The following is a 23274-nucleotide window of genomic DNA, read 5'->3' as shown; positions in this document are numbered from 1 at the left end:
GAAAAAATACTTGTCAGGCTCTATTTTGCACAAAGAATTGGTGCTTTTGACTCGAAACTACTTTAAACATTTTGTTCACATTTCTCAGTAGATATTTCTTTTTTATTTTAGTTATTGGCCAAAATAAACACTTGAAATAATTGATCCAATTGGCAAATCTGTCTACTTCCATTTAGGGATCAAGAAATGATTATTCTATAAATCAAAATGTCTGTCTTTTTGGTTTATCGATTAAAAGTTAAATACAAACTTCCTCATATTGCTGCCAAAATAGGACATGGAAACAACCATATACAATCAAGGATGGTAACAATGGTTACCATCCCTGATTGTATATTATTACCAAAACATGAAAAAATCTCAAATATTGTATGTTGTTTCAAAGTATCGTCAAATATCTCACTCCGACCCATATTTTAGGCATCAACAAAAGACGCAACAACATGTCTTTGTTATTCTGTCTCTTTATTCTAGCACTATATCATCATTCTTGAAATTATCCTGGGTTAGGAAAAGTAAATACAAGGTTAAGGTTGACACAGTACGATAGAAAAAAAATACCTGTCTGGTCTGTTGTGTAGAAAGACTTCTGAGCATGTAACACGGAACTGTACAGCCCCTTTCAACCCAAAATATAAGTAAAACCTGAACACTTCATGAAATGTAAGACTACATCAAAAATAAATAAGAATTTAGCTTATTTAAGTACACAAAGAAGAAGTCAAATTTGCACTTTCAATCCCATTGATCAAGTTGTTCAGCAGGGATGAGATGTTAGGCGCTATTACAAGTCATATGGATTCCTTCCTGAGAAAACGGGACTGTCCTTAAACACAACACAGCAGGAGGGGTGGGAAAATAAACAAATCACATGTGGCTGGGGTCACTGACCTTTTGCATTAAATAAAAGCAAGCAACATTTATTAGAATGAGAAAACCACAAGAAGCAGACGGGAGTTGTCATTAATGGGGTGGTTAACCTGCATGTGAAAAAACAGTGATTACAATTAACTTCATGACATCATATTTCCCTTTATGAGAATCTGGTCTTCTCTATAGAACAAACACAACCTCAGAAGTGTGAAGAACTTCTTAAAAGGGTTTGTTTACGCTCATTAAAATGCTTTGTATCTGTAAACATGTCACAGTTCAGTTCACTGTGTAAATAAATAAAACATATGAACTCAAAGGAATAGTTTGAAGTATTGAGCGATGATTGCTTTTTGTTGAAAGTGAGATGAGAAGACTGATACTGCTCTCATGCCTGTAAATATAAAGATTCAGGTTAGCTCAGCACGTTTGATTTGCTCTAGTCCCCCTCCTGTTCTAACAGATTTCCATCTGACCTGCTTCTGGTCAGGCCAATCACAATTGTTTTTCTAATATGGGGCGAGTTTAAACACTGTTGAGGAAGGTTAATAAACAACCAAGATGGCTGCCATTAATGGGAATAATTTGAACTTGCTATTGTGTCTTTATCAAACAAATAGACATTTCTTAACATTATGTAGAAATTGTGTCGGCTAGTAAATAATATCTTGCCAAACGTCTATTGCCATATCACACATTTCATTGCTCTGATTTGTTGTAAGGTCCAGACTGTCATAAACATTTTGGTCTGAGACTGCTCATAACATCCCGTGAGAATGAACTTTGTATTTGTGAATTGTTCTTGCTTAGCTTAGCTTAGCATAGAGACTGGGAACGGGCAAATAACGAGCCTTGCACTTGTCAAAGAAAAATCAACCAACAAGAACCTCTAAAGCTCACAAAGTAAAGCATTGCATGTCTTTTGTTTGACCTGTACAAACAGTGTGTAAAAACAACACCAGGAGCAGTAACTTCCTGGAGTCAACGCTCCCAGCCAAGAAATAGTCCGACCTGTAACCCCTTAAATAGTCGTTTGGTTTTTTTGAGCTCTGGCTTTTGTACCGATTAAACAAAAACAAGAAATCATAAGCTAAATAACGACATTTCAATAGGTGAATTTTGCTACCTTCAGACAGAGCTGGGCTAGCTGTTTTCCTTTGTTTCCAGTCTTTATGCTAAGCTAAGCTAACAGGCGGTTTGATTGAAACCCCCAGCTGCTAAAACATGCTCTGTCTGATCGGGCCCTAAGTCATGTAAAGCTAAAATGACCATTATCCAACTTGTTTTTTTTGGCTGTGAGCGTTCAAGGTGCTGGAAGTTGGATTTTGTGCCCTTTGGACTGAGACAGGCTAGCTGTTTCCCCTTATTTCCAGTGTCTATGCTAAGCTAAGCTAATCAGCTTCTGGCTGTAGCTTCACAATTATCGTACAGACATGAAAATTATATGGATCTTCTCATCTAGCTGCGAGCAAGAAAGCAGATCAGTGTTTTTTCCCCAAAAAATGATAAACTATTGCTTTAAGGACGACTGTAATTAAAAGGAGGATATTGTGATTTTCTCTCTCATGGCTGCTCGGACTTAATTGGTTTCATGGTGAAAAAGGTGAAAAGACCAGTATCACCCAGAACATTCTCTGGGTGTTAATGTACATTTCCTAGCATGGAAACTATCGCACCGTTATAATATAAAGACCATTTTGATATAAAAGCGTAGACAAAAATTGTACCGTGTCACAAAGTCAGTAGATGTCAGTGTAGCAGCTTGACTTCCTTTGCGTTTGTGTCTCTAGGATGTTCACAGGTATTCAACAGTATTTGCCCTTGATTGTTTACAGCCGTCTATGAACTGGTTTCACGGGCAGTAACCAGCAGTTTACTGTTTAAAACAAGTCCCAGGTGAGACATTTGTTTTTAAAAAAAGGAAAAAGGAGAAGAAATACTTGATGATATGAACAGAAAAGAGGCGTCTAAGTTTACTTTTGTCATTTTCTTTCAACATGCAGTTATTTTGGGAGTTCAGATTGAACTCGAGGAACAATCGATTCCTCTTTAGACCCGTTAACCCTCTAAAATGGCCAAAGATAAACTAGTTCCACATAAAGATATCAGAGTCAACAACTGAAGGCCACAGAGAGGTTATTGAACGAGAACTTGTTGAAATTGAGCAGATGAGCTGTTTCCTGGTAATGTCACTATAAGTCGCCTCAGGTGTCTATCTAGTTATTCTAAAAGCAGCTCTGAAGGCAGGGCAGGGAACAAGGCTGACAAAGGTTTAAAAGTTCATGGAAAAGAGTTTTAATACTGACTACAAACTTCAGATCTACATGTTGTTGTTGTTGTCGAGTTTGAGCCACACTTCAGGGCTCAGGTCAAAGTTTGCCATGTCATCCTGTCGTCTGTAGAAAGGACAGGAAGAGGCTCAGTAGGTCTGGCAGCACCTCTTTTCAGAAGAGGAAACTCTTCTTTTCCTGCCTCTTCACCCAGAGGACAAACAGTATGAGGTCAGGTGGTTGTTCAAGAATTCTAATGCCACCTAAACCACAAGCAGAGGTGGCACGAGGGTTCAGAGGTCATTGACGAGGGGCAGCTCACACCCTCGTGTGGCGACAGCTGTGGGACGAGCCGGTGGCTGCCGCTCCTGTCGGGGACGATGGGTCGTCGTCGCTCGACTCGTTCTGCTCCTCTTTGTGGAGGCCGAGGCTGATGTGGCTCTGCAGGGCGGCCGGGGTTAACCACTCCTTGGGTAGGCAGCTCTGCAGGAAGGGGATGCAGGAGCTGAAGTATGCCAGTCTGTTGACCCAGCGAGGGATTTCCCGTCCGCACAGCAACTGAGAAGAGAACGTGTGATGTGAAATGTTGTTTTTATTTACATGTGAGACCTTGACTTCAACTAGAGTAAAACAGCAAGTTGTAGCAAAAAGTAGCTGTGATGGTTTTGTGGAGGTATTAACTTCCCCTTAATTTACTTTGAATGCATATAGGTATACATCCATCCATCAATTATCTTTACCGCTTATCCTGTTCAGGGTGGAGTGGGGGGGTTACACCGGGACTGATCGCTAGTCAATCACAGGGCTGACACATAGAGACAGACAACCTTTCACACTCACAGGCAATTTAGAGTCACCAATGAACCTAACGAGCATGTCTTTGGACTGTTGAGAGGAGCCGGAGTACCTGGAGGAAACCCACGCATGCAGGGGGAGAACATGCAGACTCCACACAGAAAGGCCTACTACTTCTGAACCGGCGTTTGAACAAGGAACCTTGTAGCTTTGAGGCGACAGTGCTAACCACGGCACCGAAGTGCAGCCCTTATAGGGATACATATTTTATGTATGTAAGAGCCATCCATCCATCCATTATCTATACCGCTTATCCTGTTCAGGGTCGCGGGGGGCTGGAGAGAAGGGCAGGGTACACCCTGGACTGGTCGCCAGTCAATCACAGGGCTGACACACAGAGACAGACAACCTTTCGCACTCACACCCACACCTATGGGCAATATAGAGTCACCAATTAACCTTATAAGCATGTCTTTGGACTGTGGGAGGAAGCAGGAGACCCCGGAGGGAACCCACGCATGCACGAGGAGAACATGCAAACTCCACACAGAAAGGATTTTTGTTAATATATATTCTGACCCACAGTATTTAAACCTGGGCCAAATCTGAACATATTTGGGGTCTTGATGACTAAAATATTCCAAAAGTTTTGGAATTGCTCCCGTAGATCGTTTCAGCCAACAGCTGTGAGACAGACTGTAACAGCTGCAACCTAATGTTTGGGGGTGAACGAAGTACGTCCACAAGAAGTGCTTGTTTTTGCTCAGATTGATACTCGAATTATCCAACCATGTAACAGGAAGCATCACTACAGAGAGAGACTTTTTTATTAAAGAGGGAGATGCTTTTTTTAAACAAGAAACAGCCATTACATCACTCTTCAAAGTCACCAAACTCCACTGGCAAAAACAGTCATTTTACCTCCCAGAACAAAGGACTTCTGTCTAATCTACTTCTGCCTCGACTGGTTAGTTTATTGTTTAAATTTGGTGTTTTAAAGGGTTGGCACAGGCCCGGGTATTTGATACTACCTGTACTTTATCCACTCGCTCACCAGGCAAGCCACAACTGCTTAGGTCAGAACTTGGAAATAAGGAGTTTCATCTGAAGGCAGCAAATGTTTTGTCAGAGCCCAAGCTGAAATAATTCAGATGATTATTTTTCCAGACTTTCTAAAGCTTCTTTCTATTTCACAGAAGACTTCACACAACAGTTTTTAATGGATGAGAAGTTCCTCATGAGGACAAACGGGTGCAGGGGATTTCACTTCTGTGGACATACATTCAGGCAATAGGTTGTTTTTGTCTAATGTATTTATAGTTCTTACTCAGCTCTGTTCTGTATCGTACAGTTCCTGAACATTATGTAAAGGTAGGAGTCACACTGACCTCAGACAGCGAGGAGGAGAAGTGGTTGCAGTTTTTGTGCATTAGATGGTAGGCGTTTCCTTTGAACTCTTTGCCAAGCTCCTCCATGATTTTATCTATGTCCTCCTCGGTGAAGTCTGTGGTGCCCAGAACAATGGCCTCCCTGTGTGAAAGCAGAGGAACAGAGATGTCTAAGCGCTCTTATCTCCGGCGTTAGCATTAAACACATCACAGTGTAGCTCCTGCATGCTGAAGTGGAGCACACCCACTTGAATTTAAACGTCTCTCCCAGTTCAGCGGCGTTCCCGGGGTTGATCTCAAAGATGCCACTGAACGGGTACGGATGACCCCCGTATGCAAATTCTGTGAGGACAAAAATACAGAACACAAGTTAGTGGAAGCGCTAAACGACTGTAATTAAACAAAAGAAGGCAATTAATCATTGACACGCTGCTTAGATCATTAGGCTAATTACAGACCTCTGTGCTCTGTATTTAAAGCAGTGTGAGAGAAAACAGTCATGAACACTTGAGCTAGCTAAGTAGCCGCTACATTTCATTTAAATGTATACATTTTAAAAACAAATAAACAAAGCTCGTTCAGCAATACAGGGAACTGCAACTTTTTAATTCTCCTGCAGTTGTGCGATTCAGAACAGAAATATGTCCTTTTTATTGACTGCTTTAAATTAACTTCATACACACAAAACATCTGAAAAACGGAGAACATGATGAACTGTAGCAGATTAATGAGTGCTAATGGATCATTCAGATGAGCCATACTTTGACAAGATAACATTGTAAAAACGCTGCTTACACATGAACGCATCAGCAATAATAAGTCATAGTTTAATGTGTATTAGCAGAACACTCTCAGGTGCTGCAAGATCAAAACTTACGACGCTTCAAAAAACGTATTTACTCGAAATTACAGTAATTGATATTTCCAATGCACGATTATATCTGTTATTAAGTTGTTGTTTTTTTCAAACTTTATTTGTAGTTTGTTTTCATTTTCAGAGAACATAAACAAAAATATATACACAAAAATACAGTCCCGCTAATCCCTCCCCTGACGCCCGAGAAGCTAGACAACTAAGAAAAGAAATAATAAATACATCAAGATAAATAACAAATAAATAAATAAATATAAAGGGAATGTAGGAATTATATAAAATAGTGAATACAATAGAAATAATAAAACACATCAAAGTTAATATTAAGCAAACCTGTATGAAGACACAGGGGTCAAGTTATTTTCGACTTACTAGGCAAATACAGACGTACATTTGCATGATCTCCACACAACTATCAGTAGGAAATAAAAACGTTCAGCGGAGACAGATCTTTTATGGGATGGAAGGAAAAGGTCGAGTCAGAGGGAAATCTATGAACGGGGCCCAGGTGTCAATGAAGTTCTGACGGGACTTACATCTGTTGTATCTAAGGTTTTCAAGTGGACTTAAGGATAAAATTTATTTGAAACAATTTACGAATGACAGGGATTTGTCTGACCAGAAGCGGGGTGAATGCCATAAAGTTGGCTTGGGGGGAGGTGATAATTACGCCCTCGTTGGGGACTCCGAAAGTAGAAATGATTGGGTTGGGTTCAATTGTTATTAAGTATTTTTGTGTACAGCATTGCTCTTGTTTTTTTTAATGTAGAGGTTCTGAATACTTTGTCCACCACAGATTTAAAGGAAACTTGAAGTTATACTTTTTGTTTTAATGCCGGTTGAAGGATCACTCTGCGCTCTGTGTGCAGCGGAAGGTGTCATCTAAGCAGCAGGAACACAATGTAAATTTGCTGCATTCAAAATCCTACTCTTTAACATTGTTATCAGGATATTGTACTTAAAAGTATTTTGTGTAAAAACATATGCTGCAAGCTAACTAGCGCCTATAACTGTTAAATACATCTAGTGGAGTACAATAACTTGAAATATAATGAAGCAGAAGTGTTCAGTGTTTCACTGAAAGACAGTGCTTGATTAAGTAATTACATTTCACCCTTTTATTTGAGTTATGAGATAAGCACAAGCTTTTTGTTTGGTGGTGAAATATTTTAAACTATCGGGTAGATAAACTCAAACATTCCTGGTCGTTACTCTAAAACAACATTACAGGATTAAAACCAGATTTAAAGAGTGTCTTGATAAAATCCATATTTTAAATGTTCCTCCTTATAATTTGAAATTATCAAAAATATGCAGCCAGATTCAGTTAAAGCAACATAGATGTGACTTTTATTTTGCATTTTAGCCCTCACAACATTTGGATTTAGAGGTTTTTATTTGACAGTATATTCAACACGATTCAAGTCATGAGGTCATTATGCAAAAATATGCTGCAAGCAGAAATAATGCGCTGAAATTCCTTAGAAATCAGTGATATCCTGGAACCTTACTGTCATTATATTTCACAGAGCACAGAGCCAATATTTCATTCCCAGTGATCTAGTTTCACGCTGGTTTCTGCCTCTCGTCTTTCAAACCACACACACACACACACACAATACACAGTGATGCAGTGGTGACTCAACCCAGAGAAACGGGGTCATGCTATTAGGAACAAAATTCCACTTTCGAAAACAGACTTCATCTGTCCGTGAAAGCAGCCTCACACAAACCTCACGGTCAGACGGAGAAGCACTCACAAGTCCGAGTGTGGCCTGAAGCCGTGAATCTGCTCCGACAAACTGAAACAGGATTTCAAAGACATAAAATAAAAGGAAGGAGAGGGTCTTACCTCTGCCATAAATCTCAATGCCTGAGTGGAAGACTCCAATACCCAGATTGGATGTGTATTCATTTATCCAGTACTGCAGAGAGAGAGAGAGAGAGAGAGAGAGAGAGAGAGAGGGAGAGGGAGAGAGAGAGAGAGAAGAGGATCAATATGAGGAGTTATTTTGTGTAGCAACAGAAAAAGAAAACAATGCAGAGGCTCTACAGAAAAAATATGATATTGTAGACTTAAACATTCATCATTTTGCAGAAGGTACTCAGATATACTTCACAGGAAAGATGCTGATAGCTAAATATTTGATATATGGGTACCACATTAATTTTGCTAAAGAACTCAGCTAAAGAAATAGTAACATGGTACATATTAAAGTACATGCAGCAGCTGGTTAGCTTAGCTTAGCATAAAGACTGTATATGGGGGAAAACAACTAGCCTGGCTCTGTCCAATCTACGCAGCACCAACCCATGAGCAGAGCTTATGCTACTATTCGCATTTATACTAGTTAGTCTGTGCTGCTATGCTATGCTACCCTAGTGCGTTGAGTACTGTACTTTAAACTATGGCGAGGTTTAAAGTTACTTTAACTAAAATTACTCCAACGCAGAAGATAATGCACACACAACATGCTTATATACACACTTAAATTGCAGATAAAGTTTTAGCTTCATGTGGAAGTCAACAGGCTAGCGACAAACTAGCATCGAGCACTCTGTCCTTTGTAGTTTGTCTGCGCCGCAACAATGTGTAGTTACTATTCTGGGAAGGTGCAGTTTATGGTCGGCGACTACCTCAGCATAGATACCAGGAAGTATAGAAGTATAAATCAGGTTTAAAGATTTCTAGTTAATATGTTGTTTGTCTTTCTGGAGTCACTGCTCCAGGCCAGGAAATAGTCTGGTCCGTAACCTCCGTAATTGAAGTTTGTATAGCTTAAAAAATTGTTATAAAGTCATGATAAGTGACATTTAGACTTTTCATATGCATATTTCTGAGCATCAATTTGACAAGCAAGCTTTTTTCTTCTGTTTCTAGTTTATAATTTAAGCTACGCTCTTGCTAATAATATGACGAGTTATGACATAAATAAAGTGTGTTTCGCAATACTTAGTTGTGTTGTTTGTAAAACAACTAGATTACATGTAAAATAACTTTAGGAGACAAAGGACCAGTCCAAATACAGTCACCATCAACGGAGCAGAGGTGGACATTGTGAATGCGTACAAGTGCCTGGGCGTCCTCGTAGACAATAAACCGGACTGGACTAAAAACACAGATGCGGTTTACAAGAAAGGTCAGAGCCGCCTGTATTTCCTCAGGGGACTCAGACCTTTCAATGTTTGCAGAACATGCTGCAGATGTTCTATCACTCGGTGGTGGCCAGCGTCATCTTCTACACAGTAGTGTGCTGGGGCCGCAGACTGAAGACACAGGACGCTAACAGACTCAGTAAGCTCATCAGGAAGGCTGGCTCTGTCCTGGGAGAGGAACTAGAGTCTCTGGTGGAAGTGTCTGAGGGGTGCACGGCGTGCAGGGGGTGAGCGGTGATACTGAGGAGTTTCCTCAGCATCACCGCTCACCCCCTGCACGCCGCACTGGAGTCCTACCAGAGCACCTTCAGCGCTAGACTGAGACCACCGAGGAGCAGCACAGAGCGCCACAGGAAGTCACAGATATAACAGATACACAACCAATACTCCACATAAACTCACACATAAGCAACGATCCTGTTTTTCCCCTCTCTCTCTCCCCCACAGACGCTCCCTCTGCCTTAGACACCCCTGAGGAAACATGCTAAGAGCAATCCCCACTGCCCCAGCTGTCCGCTATTAATAATAGAACACATTTCCGGGCTCAAAGTGATACAATTAAAGCACATCCATGATTTTACTTTGTGTCAACAATCTTCTCATGTTTCTGCAGTGACGGTTAGCCCTCTTTACACTCTGCTTTTTTGCATTTTGACACTCCTTGATTGATGAGAAACTGAGAAGACAATGGAAATTTCCAGTTAGAAAAACACAATTGATTCATCATTAGCTACTGTTAGACAACAGCTAATGTTACCATTCAAACACTGCAAGCTAATATTACTGTTTGATAGTGATAAGCTATGTAGGAAAGGCGTAAATTCTTAGCACACAGCAATCTTTTCTGTATGAATCAGTAAGGCTAGCTAGGAAGAGGTTGAATGCTAACATTAGCTGCTGTTCCTCATCTTTCGGTACATAATGGGTTATGCATTTAACCTATTCTGAGCTAACTTTACCATAAGCTAGCTACGATTACCGTCTGTCAGGAATTTACATTGTTCCTATATCGTGTATTGCTATCAAACAGTAATGTTAGCTAGGATGTGGTTAAACGCTAACATTAGCTGTTGTTACTCGGTTTTCAGTATCTAATGGGTTATCAAGACAGCAAATGTGGTAACCCATTAGTAACCTAAAACTAAGTATCAAAAGCTAATATTAACATTCAACCAATTTCGAGTTAACTTTACCAGCTAAGATCCCTGCATGCTAGGAATTTACACTTATATAATATCAAACAGTAACATTAGCTAGGACGTCGTTAAACATTTGCATTAGCTGCTCAGTTTTCAGTACCTAATGGATCACAACAGCCTATGTGATAACCCATTATGTACCCAAAGCTAAGTAAAAAGAACTGATGTTAGCATTCAGCCTTTTCAGAGCTAACATTACCATACATGAGCTAAGATTACCGTCTGCCAGGAATTTACACTATTCTTATATTGCTATAAAACAGTAATGTTAGCTAGAACGTGGTTAAATGCTAACATTAGCTGTTGTTATTCAGTTTTTGGTAACTAATAGGTTATCACAGCAGCATATTTGACAACCTTTTAGGTACCTAAAACCAAGTAACAATAGCTAATGTTATCATTCAAACATTTCCGCGCTAACATTATCATAAGCCAGCTAACATTACTGCATGCTGGGAAAGACAGTAGCTAGCTCATGGCAGTATTAGCTAGGAATAGGAGGAATGCTAACATTAGCTATTCTCACTTAGCTTAGGGCACCTACAGTCCCATTAGGTACCCAAAGCTAAGTAAGCTAGCTATGATTACTGACCGCTAGGGATTTACATGTTTTTGTATACTGTATCACTGTCAAACAGTAAGGTTAGCTAGGAAGTTGTTGAATGCTAACATTAGCTGTTGTTACTTAGCTTTATGTATCAAATATTTAGTTTTGATTTGAAATATGGTCCCCCTGCTCCCTTTTAGCTATCCATTGTCTCCTGAATTGCTGATCAGCCGGGAAGCGGAGAAATGATAACGAATTATCAGACGTCTACGAGATTGTTTAAACGATTCACAACCTGTAACAAAGAGCCATGCCTGACTGTGATGTCAAAGTAAAATGGCCGTCATGAAGCTTTTTCAGTCCCTATCTTCCTGGTATAAACCACACCTGTATGATAATGTGCTTCAGCTCTCTTGTTTTTGTAAAATCATGTTTCTTCCACGCTCCGCGCCATCTGCAGACCCATCCTGCAGCACTGCACTCATCTGACGGTCACATTGATTTCACATTGAAGATGATCGATTCCTCATCATCCCTCCTCCCATGATTCACTCTCTGCCTTCTCCTCTTGTATTTAATTCTCAGCTACAGTATTTAAAGCAGATTCTGACTGTCTGCGCACCCTCATGATCACTTTCTCTCTCTTCGGCAGCCGCTGTGTGACCTGATAAATCCCAGCACAGCAGAGCCACGCTGGGATTAAGTCAGCTGTTTGAGCAGCTGTCACATGTGGCCCTGCTGAGGCCTTCATCCTTGAGAAGACGTGAAGACACCAAGAGTGCTAAGAGTCTGAAAACTGCACCAAGCTTTGTGTTTCAGTGCAAAATTATACTTTTTATGCTTGTTCCTGGAAAAGCTAAAAGATGAGGACACTTGACCTAAAATGAGCAAAGACAATCATTTCCTAAAGTTATCTTTATAGCACTTTTTGAATTAGTATATTTGCTTAAGTTGATTGTATCCGAATCTACTTTCCATAAGAGTTTTATCATATCCATGTCCTACGTCCTTATCTTTTTAAAGTATAAAATTAACAGTGTTGCTAAATCCAACAGAGTTATAAATGTTTTGCAGTAAAATGAGAAATTCTGTGGATTGACAGCAACATGTGGTATAACATTCACACTGTTCAGCAGTACTACAGTGTGTGAGGCCCAGACAGTGGGCACATGAATGAATGAAGACATTTGTCCTTAACTGATGTGTGTGTGTTAAGATGTGTGTGTTTTTTGCATGTGTGTGCATCATGTGAGCAGTGGGCAGAGTGACAGAGGTCAGAGGGCTGATGGGAGATCTTGTTTGGCTTGGGGTTGAAAGATGATGATACTTTTTAATATACTTTCTTACACTACTTCTCTACTTTCTTCTTTTGTGCAAGTTGCAGAATTAGTAGATAAACCAGAATTTGGCTTCACAACATAATGGATGTGTGTGCCAACTTGATAAGACCACATGCAGTATACTGGGCAGCTGTATACCACCCAGGCTCTTCTTGAGCCTTTGAGGATGGGTGTTACTGTTCTCACCAAATTCCATACGACATTTGATGCATTTAACAACCTTTCAGGGTTCAAGAGTCTTACACAAGTAGAGTTGAAGTAGCAAACTCAATAATTGCTAACAGTGGAAAATAACAGTGAATTCAGATAAAAACACTTTTGCTGCAGGCACATCACTGAACGTTTTAAATGTATATTTGAGTCAAACATGACTCTTCACAACGAAAAAGAACGAAAAAAAGGTGACTAAAAAATACATTTGGTTTGAGACGGAGCCTTTACCATATCAAAATTTGGCTGCACAAAACAATGTCTAGCCAACCAGATAAGGCCACATATACCAAGCAGCTATACTGTACATACCACCCAGGCTCTTTTTCAGCTTTGTAGATGGGTGTTACTGTGCACCAAATTCCATAGGAAATTTTATTCATTTAACAATCAGTCAGTTTTTCAAGTGCACACAACTAGAGTTGAAGTGGCAAAATAGACAGTTGCTCACATTGAAGAATAAGGATGAATTTGTATAAAAGACTTACACATCACCAAGTGTTTTCATGTATATTTAAGTAAAACTTGACTCTTCACAACTTTAAAATAGCTGTACAGTGCACATGTAAAACAGGTGTGTGGCAGGCCTGCCTATTTCTAGTGTAACAAACACTTCCTCTCTTGGTTTCTGATTACAAACGCCCCTGCCAGGAGCCGGAAACAAAAACTAAAACTGCAGAAAAAGTAGGTGTAGTTTGGTTGGAGATGTAGCCTTTACCATAGCATAATTTGGCTGCACATTACAATGTCTAGCCAACAATATGAGGCCACATATACCAAGCAGCTATACACACCACCCAGGTTATTCTTCAAGGTTTGAAGATCGGTACTACTGTGCTCACCAAATTCCATAAAAAATCTACCAATTTAGCACCGTCGGTTTAAAAACAATGAATTATTGGAGTAAAATCAAGTCTTTTTAAAATTTGGAGGGTTTACACAGAGGAGTGGATTCATAACTGCTGCAGGCACAACACTGTTTGTTTTTCATGTGATGTTGAGTCCAACCGGACGCTCTCCAACATTAAAATAGCTGTGAAGAGCACATGTAGAACAGGTGTTTTTCCTCTGTTGGTTTGTGATTGCAAACGCCTGAAAGTGCCCAAAAAGTAAGTGTAGTTTGGTTGGAGATGGATTCCTTACCATATCATACACGTTAAGGATGACAGGTTCATTGGCCATGGTTTAAACCTGAGCAGGAAAGGAAAACGTCCCCACCCTCCACGTTTTCTGGTTGTCAGGAGCTCCACACCCCTCTGAAGTGGCTATCTCCTCCCCCCGCAGGGTGAGTAAAACCAGGAAAAAATATCCCTAAAGACACCGAAGCTTAGTTATCTAAAGTGAGATCCGGAAAACTCGGATCCCAGCAGGGCAGAGCGAGGCGCAGCATCTTTTACCCCCAGGTTCCAAAAATATCTGTTGTGAGCGATGCTAGAGGAAAGAAAAGCAACAACAACAGCTCAAAATGTCACATCAGATGCTTTAGAGGTGATAACATGATCCACAGCAGACATAAAGAGGCCTGCAAGTGTGGGAATCTGAAGCAGGAGCCCTCCGTTCATTACAGGCGCAAAGGCGGGCCGCTGGAGGAGGAGTGCGGGGCCATTTTCACCCGGAGGATGTTGGAGCAGCAGTGGGAGAGGAATCCTGAGCCATGGTGGATAATTACAGTTGATGGTAGAGGTGAGAGGGGGGGAGTCACCAGTAGCAGCAGCAGTAGCAGCATCCCCGGCCGGTGCTGCTCCTACTGCTGGCCCGCATCCAGCATCCTCCTCTTCTTCGGGAGAGCAAAAAGCTCCGCGACATGACTCCTCCAAGAGCAAGGAACCGGACAGTAACCTCCGAAAAAATGCTCGTTGAAAATGTTTCTTTTGAGAAAAGTAGTATTTCAGAGGGAACCGAGATGTATCGTGAGTCTGCTCTCTCTCCCTCTCTCTCTCTCTCTCTCGCTCTCTCTCTTCCCGTCTCTCTCCGGTTTGATTACATCATTTCTGCCTCCGAGGGAACATCCTCCAACAGCTGATGAGAGCCCGAGCTGCTGGTGGGTGTATTAATTTTATAAAAAATAAATATATGAATAAATACGTTTTGTTTTGTTTACTTTAACTGCAGTTAATAAGGGCATTTCATAAAATTGCTTTATGTTGTTTTAGCCACCCAAATCGACCGTTAAAAAACGTTACGACCCATTCAACAATTACATTCACTCCCCCCCGAATTAGCTTACAAATAAGCTTAAATATTTTGGCTTGTGATTCATTTAAGTCGTTCCATTATGGTTGTGTAAGTTATATGTTTAGTATGCTAATAATATTTAGCATTATGCACACGGTAGCCAATGATTCCCTATGTTCCGGAAATGCAAAATCTTTTTTTGTAAATTCAGGAAGTGTCTGCTTTTATTTTGAAGATAATATGACGGCGTGATCGGGTGTGATGCTACTGCCTGCTGACTTTACAGAAATAAAGTTGGTTCGAAATCAGTCATTGAGATGTTTAAAAATAAATGTGAGAAGTAAAGTCAGTGCCATTTTAACACTGTGAAAATTGTTGAATGACATATTAATTATCTCGTAAATATAGATTTAGTGAGTACAAATTTTGACAAAGCACAAACTTTTTAACATTTTTGTGAAAAGTTAAGATAATTTTAAACTTAATACCTAATATTATTTGTAAATCTAAATGTAGGCATTGATAACAAAAATATTCAGTAAATATATATATATATATATATATTCATTTTAGTAAGTAGTGTAAAGGCTTGAAGTCTATCTAATCATTTTAAATTAAACTATTTAAATAAATAATTGATTTAAATGTAATATAATTGTGATTTAACACCTTTTAAACTGATTAGAAAATCATATATCATATATAAAATTAAAATATCGTGTATTGTGGCTTGTTAGTTCTTATTTACTGTTTCATAAATTTGATTTAAATCCTCAGTCTAGACTTGTAATTTAGTCACAACTCCTAAAAAAACTTAATAACTTTATGATGTTGCTATGGTTTATTATAACTCTTACCTACAAACAAAGTACTTTTACTTGATGTATTAACTTAAGTCTTACCTTTAATAACAAAAAAAAAAGATGAAAAAGCCCAAACCTGGTGAATTCAACATGAATTTTAATACAGTAGGTGTTTGGATGTAAAACACAGTATTTGCATAATTTATTAGTGCTTCTGATCGACTTTTTCTGGCAAACTGCACTGCATTGACATTCCCACTCAGCAGAGTGACATGAAATGTATTTACAGACAACAAGAGTCACGTACAGTCACAGACGACTGCATGATAGAAGCTCTGCAGACTGACACATGTGAATAAATACACCCGGCACACACATAATCACTTATTCACCTGCTCCAAGGCCGTTACTGGAGGAGTTCCAAGATTGTGGCTAGTGCAAAAACAAACATTTAAAGATGTTTACAGCAACTCATCCTCTTTAAAGTGAACTAGCTCAAGCTGCTTTTCAGTATAAATCCTTCACACCAAGAATGACTCGTGTCCTCTATCACAACACACTCTTATATTGATATTCACCCTGTGAGACAAATCAGTCAGCAGAAGGTGCGATGTGATAACAAGCGCTCAGGGAATGTTTAAAAAATGGCTGCAACGCTCAGCTCAAACATGACAGCATCTTCAGCCATGACTGAACATTAAGAAATTAGCTGCTCACAAGATGATCTATCTTTAAGGAATGATTTGTTTGTATTATATTGATTTAATAGTTCCACCTGAGCCAACATTTATAATAGACATTTTATGATAAACTACTCAAAATGAATCTCATTTGTGATACTCGTATTTTGCTTTAAAGGAGCAGTGTGTAGGAGTTAGTGCCATCTAGTGGTGAGGTTTCAGATTGCAACCAACTGATAACCGCACCTCTCGACCTTCCCTTCCACCCATATAAAGCTGTCTTCAGACCGAAAGTAAAGTGAAATTTCACCTTGAGTTTATTCACATCGGTTAGACACAACTAGTGAATATTCCTGCTTCCAGATACGTTAAAAAACCAAACACAGTCGTGTCTGAGTTCACAAGGTCAGATCCGAAGCACACATAGCTCTGTAAATTTCCCCTTCTTTTCCAGGAACTGTCTGGATGAACTTTCCTGCTGCTTCCAGCTACTTTAGACTGACCAGTGCCCAGTTTGATGAGCTGTTAGCTAGAGTCAGTATCAGGATTTCTCTGATGGACACCAACTCAATCGATCTGTCAATCTGTTTCCTGTTAGTGGCACTTTCTCTGAATCTAGCACCTGGCTTACTGCAGTGCTATGAACCCAAAATAAAGAGATTCTGCTGCGATTAAAATGCAGTAAGAGGAGTTTCTGCTTTGTCAGGTCTGTCTGCAGGACGACGAGCAAACAACTTTTAAAACGCTTGTTTTTGAATGGAGTTTGGCCTTGCAAACTCAAGATGTCAGGAGAAACTCAGCGATTTACAACACAGCAACAATTGAACAACTGGTTTGAATCTGGGAAATTCAACTAGCAGACATGACAGGATTTAATGTACTGCTTCCATTTCAGTCTGAGCACACATAAGCAGAAAGTACGATGGCCAAAACTCCTAAAAAGAAGCTGCAGTTCCTCTCTAGAGTTAGAATTAAGTTTGAACTTTCTGGGCTACTGTAGAAACATGACTTTGCTACATTGCAGACTTGGAGGACCCACTCTCTCTGTTGATATAAAGAATTCATGCTAGGGTTACAAAAACAAAACAATTCTTATTTGAAGTGAATATAAACTTAATAAAACATACCTTGGACTATAACAGAGTCTCTATTTCTCACACACTGGCTGTTAAAGGGGATGAGTCTGGTGATAATCTATAGTTTTCAAACTGTCAACAAATCCAATCAAAAGACAAACAGATGAATCGGTTTTTACCAACAAGTACTGTCTCATCAAGTGCATTCCTCCCGCCTAAAACTACACTTCATTATGGGAACTGTAGTTCATTTAGACTCAATCCCAAAAACACCTTCCTGCTGCCCAAAATACTCAACAGAGCACCAAATGTGTATTAATCCGCAGCCAAAACTAGACCCAAAAAACTATGACTTGATGAAACTACAGTACAGCTGTTGTAGGAGCCTTTGGAGCACTTTTTTAAACTAAACTTCTTATTTATGACGTGTTTCTAAAGACATGCGTGATTGACAAAGAGCTTGTGGCTGAGGGAAACAGTATATAGAGACAGCAGGGATGCACAATATGGATATTGTTAAACTAAGAAATAATTTGACATTCATAGCCTGGAGTTTGTGCACACCCTAGGGTGAGATAGTCAAAGATGAAGTTAGCAAAGACAGATAATTTAATATTCCATATCTCCCTAAATCCTTGCAGAATATGTTTGTCCTCCTCTGAAACTGTAAAAAGTTGCTCCTTCTTGCTGCAGTATTGTTAACAAAAAAGTCAGAGCATGTGCTACAGGACTAATTAGCAGGCAGCTTTTTTTCTTATGGACTTTTTTCTGCAGTACGGTGTTAAAACAGTTCTTCAACAGGAAGTGTTTGTTTGAAAACGGATATAGAACGGTATAACTGATCTGCAGATAATCTACTGGCCTACAGATAAATCCTGCATCCCTAAGAGACAGACAAACATGTTGGTTTGATTTGTTGACGAAGAAAATATAGATTATCAGCAGAAACATCCTTCACTTCAACGTAATAATGTACTTGGCGGCTTGATTTTCATTTTGGATCATGAACACCACCATTATTTGATAAGGCACTCTAAAAAGTCAGTTACACGATCTATCTCATTCACTGCACGATGCAACACCTCACGTGATTCTGTGCAGCCGAGCAAAAGGTGACTTTAATTTTAAGCTCCGACAAACTGAGATCGGACCCACGGATATATTTTTATTATTTTAACCGCATACGACTCCTGCGTTCTGTTTCTGCCTGAGCTCAGCGCAGCAGCAGGAATGTCTTGTGTACATTCATCTCCTTACAATCACAAAGTAACCTGCAACAAAGGCCTCTCTGTGGTAAGAGAGCATGTTCTTGCATAGGATTTTTGGGTGTCAAGACGCTACCATTAATCACCTGAACATGGAGGAACTCATCAGTGACACAAACACCAACTAATCAAAAAAATAAAAATAAAAATAACGTCTACTGTTTTGAGTTTGTTCCCTCTTTCACCTCTTTGGCCTCTAGCAAAGTTGTTGATCTTAAAAATAATAAACAGATGTCAGCTCGGTTAAAAGTGCTTCCTAAGGTGCCGCATGTAAATGAATGCAACGAGTGCTGCAGCTCCCGCTAAAGCAGTGAGTATTCCCAGAGGAGACACCGAAGTTTCGTGCTCGGGCCGTGAGCCTGTGGGTCCGTTCATGTGACGGGACAACTGCAAGACACAGATACAAAAATGAGTGTTAACACTAAAGCTGCACTGGAGGGGGTTATGACGTAGACATGCACATGCTTGGATTACATTCTGGTGTTAGTTACGCTTTATGTTTAAATAAATCTTCGTAGAATCAATATAAAAGAATAATGTATGAACTCTTAGTCTCAAAAGCAGGTTAGATTTCATGTCAGTACTACAAAATAAATCAACTTTAAACATATCAAATGTAGTATGATATTTTGTATTGGAATGGCTCATTAGCAATAATTTGTGTATTTGTAAAGTGAATTGAGAACATGCTGCATGATAACTACGCATGTTAAATAAAGTTTGATTGATGATTTAACAATTTAAGGGTTGCCTGATCTCATCTATAGTGTTGATACTTGCTCTGACACTTGCAGAAAAACCTGCTGACATTGAGAGAGGTGTGGCGCATTACTTGTTTAAATAAGCCTTTAAAGTCTTCCACCAAACTTGCAAACATGAAAGGAGCAAAAACTATAACATTAAAAGGCCTTTAGTACAGCCCCACCACCCACAGCAAGCTCAATAATAAACAGGAAGTAGAATTATTACCTTTTAGACAGTTTCATTAAAATTGAAGGCAGAGCTTAAAGTCCCATGGTACTTTCTAACGTGCAGAATCGTAGCACACATTAGTCATTCAGACAATAAGAAATGAACCCCCCAAGTTTTGGAGATGAATTATGTATTTGCTCACCGTGTGGCGGCTGTGAACAAATATCAGGAAATGTTGCTGTCAGCTGGAGAAAGAGGAGCAGGATGTTGCCCTGACATTACCTCTAATCACTAGTGGGACATAGTTCACCGTTTACAACTTACAGAAACACCTGACTTACACATAGCTAGTGAAGTTGTGGGTCTATTGTGCTTTTATTGGTATTTAAATACTTGTTTACAGCCCTGTCTGTTCTTCACCTTAACTTATGTAGCTTTGTCTTTGTCCTTGTTCTGAGCTGTTATGTCTATTTCTGTCTGTGTCAGTTCTTTCACTGCAAAAAGTCTTATTTTTCGATCTTGTCAAACATGTTTTGCATTAGAAAATGTATCTGATTGTCTTCATAAGATATTCCAGCTCACTTAGAGCCAGATGTAACCAGTAACAAGCCGCAACAACGGTCTGCATACTATCCCAGCAGAGGAACAAGATTGGTTTCCTTGTTTTAAGAATAACACCACTTGCGCAACTAATAATTAATCTTAAATTAAGTCATACATTCTTAAAGTCAGCTCACTTAAGAGACCAAACTTCTCATTTTAAGTAAGTCTATCTTAAGTTTTTTCTTATATTTTGGCATTTTTGTCTAGTTTTTAGACCCATAGTCGTCAGACTTTTATACTAGTTTTAAGAATTTTAGCCAAGCTAAATTGGCTTAGCACATTGGCAGATTTCTTTGCTCAATATAAGACAACTCCACTAATTTAGAATTATTTGGCTTATTTCTAGTAAGGCAGTGTTATTAGTGTACACACTTAATGACTTCTGTGGGATTTCCACCGGGTTTTCCTCTTATTAGAAGAATAATAAAAATGTGCTTTTGTGAAATCAGACTAAAATCTTTTTTTTGCGAAGCACTGAAGAAATGCAGAAAATGCTAAATTGATCTCCACGAAATGATTTCATCTTCAGCTTGTTTACAGTCAGGGTAGAAATAAAGACTGAAAAATGTGGGAGGCACGACGAGAGGCGTTTGACAACCAACAATACGTGTAATCGTTTTGTCATGTCGGAAATCACTATATTGGGATTTATACTTTGATGGTTAACAACAATTTTCATGTCTGGTGGAAAATAAAAGTGTATCACAAGTTTCAAAATATTCTGCTGTCAAAATAAAAAGGACAACAACAACAAAGCACTCAAACATGAGAACAAGAGGAATTTTAAGGCCCCAGGACTCACACCTTTTTCAGAACACGGAGCTCCACGTCCTCCCCCGCTGTCCTGAACAGCTCCACCACAGCTTTATGTGTCTGATCCTCCAGCTGAACTCCATTTATCTACACAAAAACAACGAGGAGGAGATATTTCAGCAATCACCACCTTTAGGACTGAACTCCAGTCAAGGCTGCAGTGACTCACCAGTTTCACTTTTGATTAATCAGCTGACTATTTTCCTGATAACAGGCACACATTAATATATAATAACTTTCAAAGGCCCAAGGTGATGTAATGTTATTTGTTGTTGGAACCAGAACTGCAAAGCCAAAATATATATATATTTTTTTTTTTTCTTAAATGCTAAGAAAAGTTCAAAATGCTCACAACTGAGAGCCTGAAACAAGGGAATTGTTAATATTTTTTATTGAAAAAACGACTTATTAATTATTCAATTGTCAAAAGTCGACATATATACATATATACATATATATATATACATATATACATATATATATATATATATATATATGTGTATATATGTATATACAGCCTTGACATAGGGGATTTTGTGAGATGGAAGCCTCCTCTGCTGGTTTCTTCTCTTTGTTCCCTGTGTCTTCTTTAGGGTTTTTTTTCCCTTGATGAATGAGGGGTCTAAGGATTCATTCTCCTACTATGTCTACAGCTATGCACCAGAACAAACCCTTTTAGCCGATTGCCGATTTCGATACCAATATATGAGGCACATGTTTTTTTTTAACCTAATTGCAGAGAACATCAAGTCTCCCCTGTAGTGGAATTGATATCATGCCTACTCTCATTGTAGTGGCCCGCTGGCAGATGCAGAATTAAAACAATACAGTGCTTTTAAAATAATTCTTAAACTTAGGTTATGTACAAAATGCCATATTTATTGGCATTTCACCTCCTTACATGACCGATGCTGAGCAACCATTGCAAATAGCAACCCTGCCGTCTGTTTCAAGAAGCTTTGAAAACTGTGATACCGCAGACATCTTGCAATCTTCTAGGGCAAGCTTTTTAAGGCAATCATTGAGCATTTTGGCATAACTAAAAGCGTTGTTTTATCTGCAGAAAATATCAGCAGAAAAATGACATCTGCCGATGCTCATACGTCATTTTCAAGCCATAATCTACAGATACCGAAAACGTGCTGACAATATCGTGCATCCCTATTGTAAACCTGCTTTGTAATAAACCAGATCCTGATTGTGGGGGTGTTGTATGCTGTACAGATTCAAAACCCCTGAAAAATATTGTGATTTTAAAACATATACATAGTATGAAAGCAGTTAAATGTAAATACATTTAGAATATACCCTTCTCTTTATCAAACACCCTTGATAAAAGCAAACATTTATTACCGCTAAGATCTTGTCCCCCTCCTGAAGTTTTCCATCCAAAGCTGCAGCTCCATCTTCTTTAATTTTGGACACATATATGCCACTGTCATTCACCACGTACTGCTGGTCCACGCCCCCAACTATATTGAATCCCAAGCCTTTAAATGAGAAAAAAAAAACAGCGGCATGAGATAGGAGTTTTTGAGTAAAAATTCAATATGCACATTTGTTAAACCAGGGTGCAGAAGCTCCATCCACTCATAACGTTTATCTCAATAGATCAAAGTACAAGATGAATCATTCCAACACTGCAACCTACTGCTACACATCATAAAATGTTACATAACTGAAGTAAACCTCAAAATTCTTTCTCGTGAAGATAAAAAATACTATTCTGACTGCAGAGACTAGCTTCAATGGAAAAACTGTCTCAGTCTGACAGGCCGTTACTTTTAAAGATTATAACCGTAACTAAAAAAGTGCAAACAAAGTTGTTTTTCTTAATCATAGTGACTTGTTAACACTCAAAAACCTTCCTCAACACAAATCCCTCTGCTTCTACACAACAACACATGCTGGAGTGAGGTTTATCTAGTTTTGACTCGCAAATTAGCCATTAGCTTCAGGATACACACTAGCGTTGACAGCGTTGATTCTTGCTGCTACGTAGCTTGCTAGCAAGTAGTGCTAATTAGCTAGCTGTCGGTCCAGTTGTCCAGTCGTTTTACCTGCAGGTCCTCGCTTCAGTTTTATGTCCACCACGTTCGGCGATGAGTGCAGGGAGCCATTCATTTTGTCAACACACCCGTACGTTAAAATAAGTCTTCGAAAGAGAGACAAGGGGGGGGGGGGGAACTATTTAACTGAAGGTGAACTCATTGAGGAGTTTCGATTTGCTTCCTTCGGCACCACAGTGGCTCGTCTGGTTCGTGCTGCCCCCTGACGGACAGATCCGGAACTGCAGGC

At 39.3% G+C, this 23274-nt stretch overlaps 2 protein-coding genes across 3 annotated transcripts; both read right to left on the bottom strand.

Annotated features, from left to right (window-relative positions):
- Positions 1-457: 457 nt before the first annotated feature.
- LOC138591742 (deubiquitinase DESI2) lies at positions 458-14094 on the bottom strand. The gene is made up of 5 exons (XM_069662421.1): positions 13793-14094; positions 8050-8122; positions 5572-5665; positions 5324-5465; positions 458-3698 (listed from the first exon to the last, which is right to left on the bottom strand). Exons 1-5 carry the CDS (start codon positions 13829-13831, stop codon positions 3459-3461), a joined length of 588 nt encoding a protein of 195 aa, XP_069518522.1. The 5' UTR covers positions 13832-14094; the 3' UTR covers positions 458-3458.
- A 1679-nt stretch (positions 14095-15773) lies between these two features.
- On the bottom strand, positions 15774-23151 carry synj2bp (synaptojanin 2 binding protein). 2 transcript variants are annotated; one of them, XM_069662422.1, is made up of 5 exons: positions 23037-23151; positions 22330-22466; positions 20968-21063; positions 19763-19805; positions 15774-19035 (listed from the first exon to the last, which is right to left on the bottom strand). In XM_069662422.1, the coding sequence occupies exons 1-5, from the start codon at positions 23098-23100 to the stop codon at positions 18905-18907; spliced, it is 471 nt and encodes a 156-aa protein (XP_069518523.1). In that variant the 5' UTR covers positions 23101-23151; the 3' UTR covers positions 15774-18904. The 2 variants fall into 2 exon arrangements, with proteins under 2 accessions (XP_069518523.1, XP_069518524.1); XM_069662423.1 differs by lacking the exon at positions 19763-19805.
- Between the last annotated feature and the right edge of the window lie 123 nt (positions 23152-23274).

This window comes from Semicossyphus pulcher, unplaced genomic scaffold (assembly GCF_022749685.1).
Source record: "Semicossyphus pulcher isolate SPU_LCO1_2020_fin unplaced genomic scaffold, fSemPul1.0.p SCAF_14, whole genome shotgun sequence".
NCBI classification, from domain to species: Eukaryota; Metazoa; Chordata; class Actinopteri; order Labriformes; family Labridae; genus Semicossyphus; species Semicossyphus pulcher.
Note: the sequence above shows the minus strand (reverse complement) of the source record. Positions and strands in the feature narration are given on the sequence as shown.

Coding starts and splice junctions, on each gene's coding strand:
- LOC138591742 (XM_069662421.1), bottom strand. CDS start 13,831: ATGGCCAATGAACCTGTCATCCTTAACGTGTATGATATG. Junction 8,123..13,792: donor TCCTTAACGTGTATGATATG/GTAAGGAATCCA, acceptor CTCTCTCTGCAG/TACTGGATAAATGAATACAC. Junction 5,666..8,049: donor CATTGAGATTTATGGCAGAG/GTAAGACCCTCT, acceptor TTGTCCTCACAG/AATTTGCATACGGGGGTCAT.
- synj2bp (XM_069662422.1), bottom strand. CDS start 23,100: ATGAATGGCTCCCTGCACTCATCGCCGAACGTGGTGGACATAAAACTG. Junction 21,064..22,329: donor AGGGGGACAAGATCTTAGCG/GTAATAAATGTT, acceptor GTTTTTGTGTAG/ATAAATGGAGTTCAGCTGGA. Junction 19,806..20,967: donor AGCTCCGTGTTCTGAAAAAG/GTGTGAGTCCTG, acceptor CTCTTTCTCCAG/CTGACAGCAACATTTCCTGA.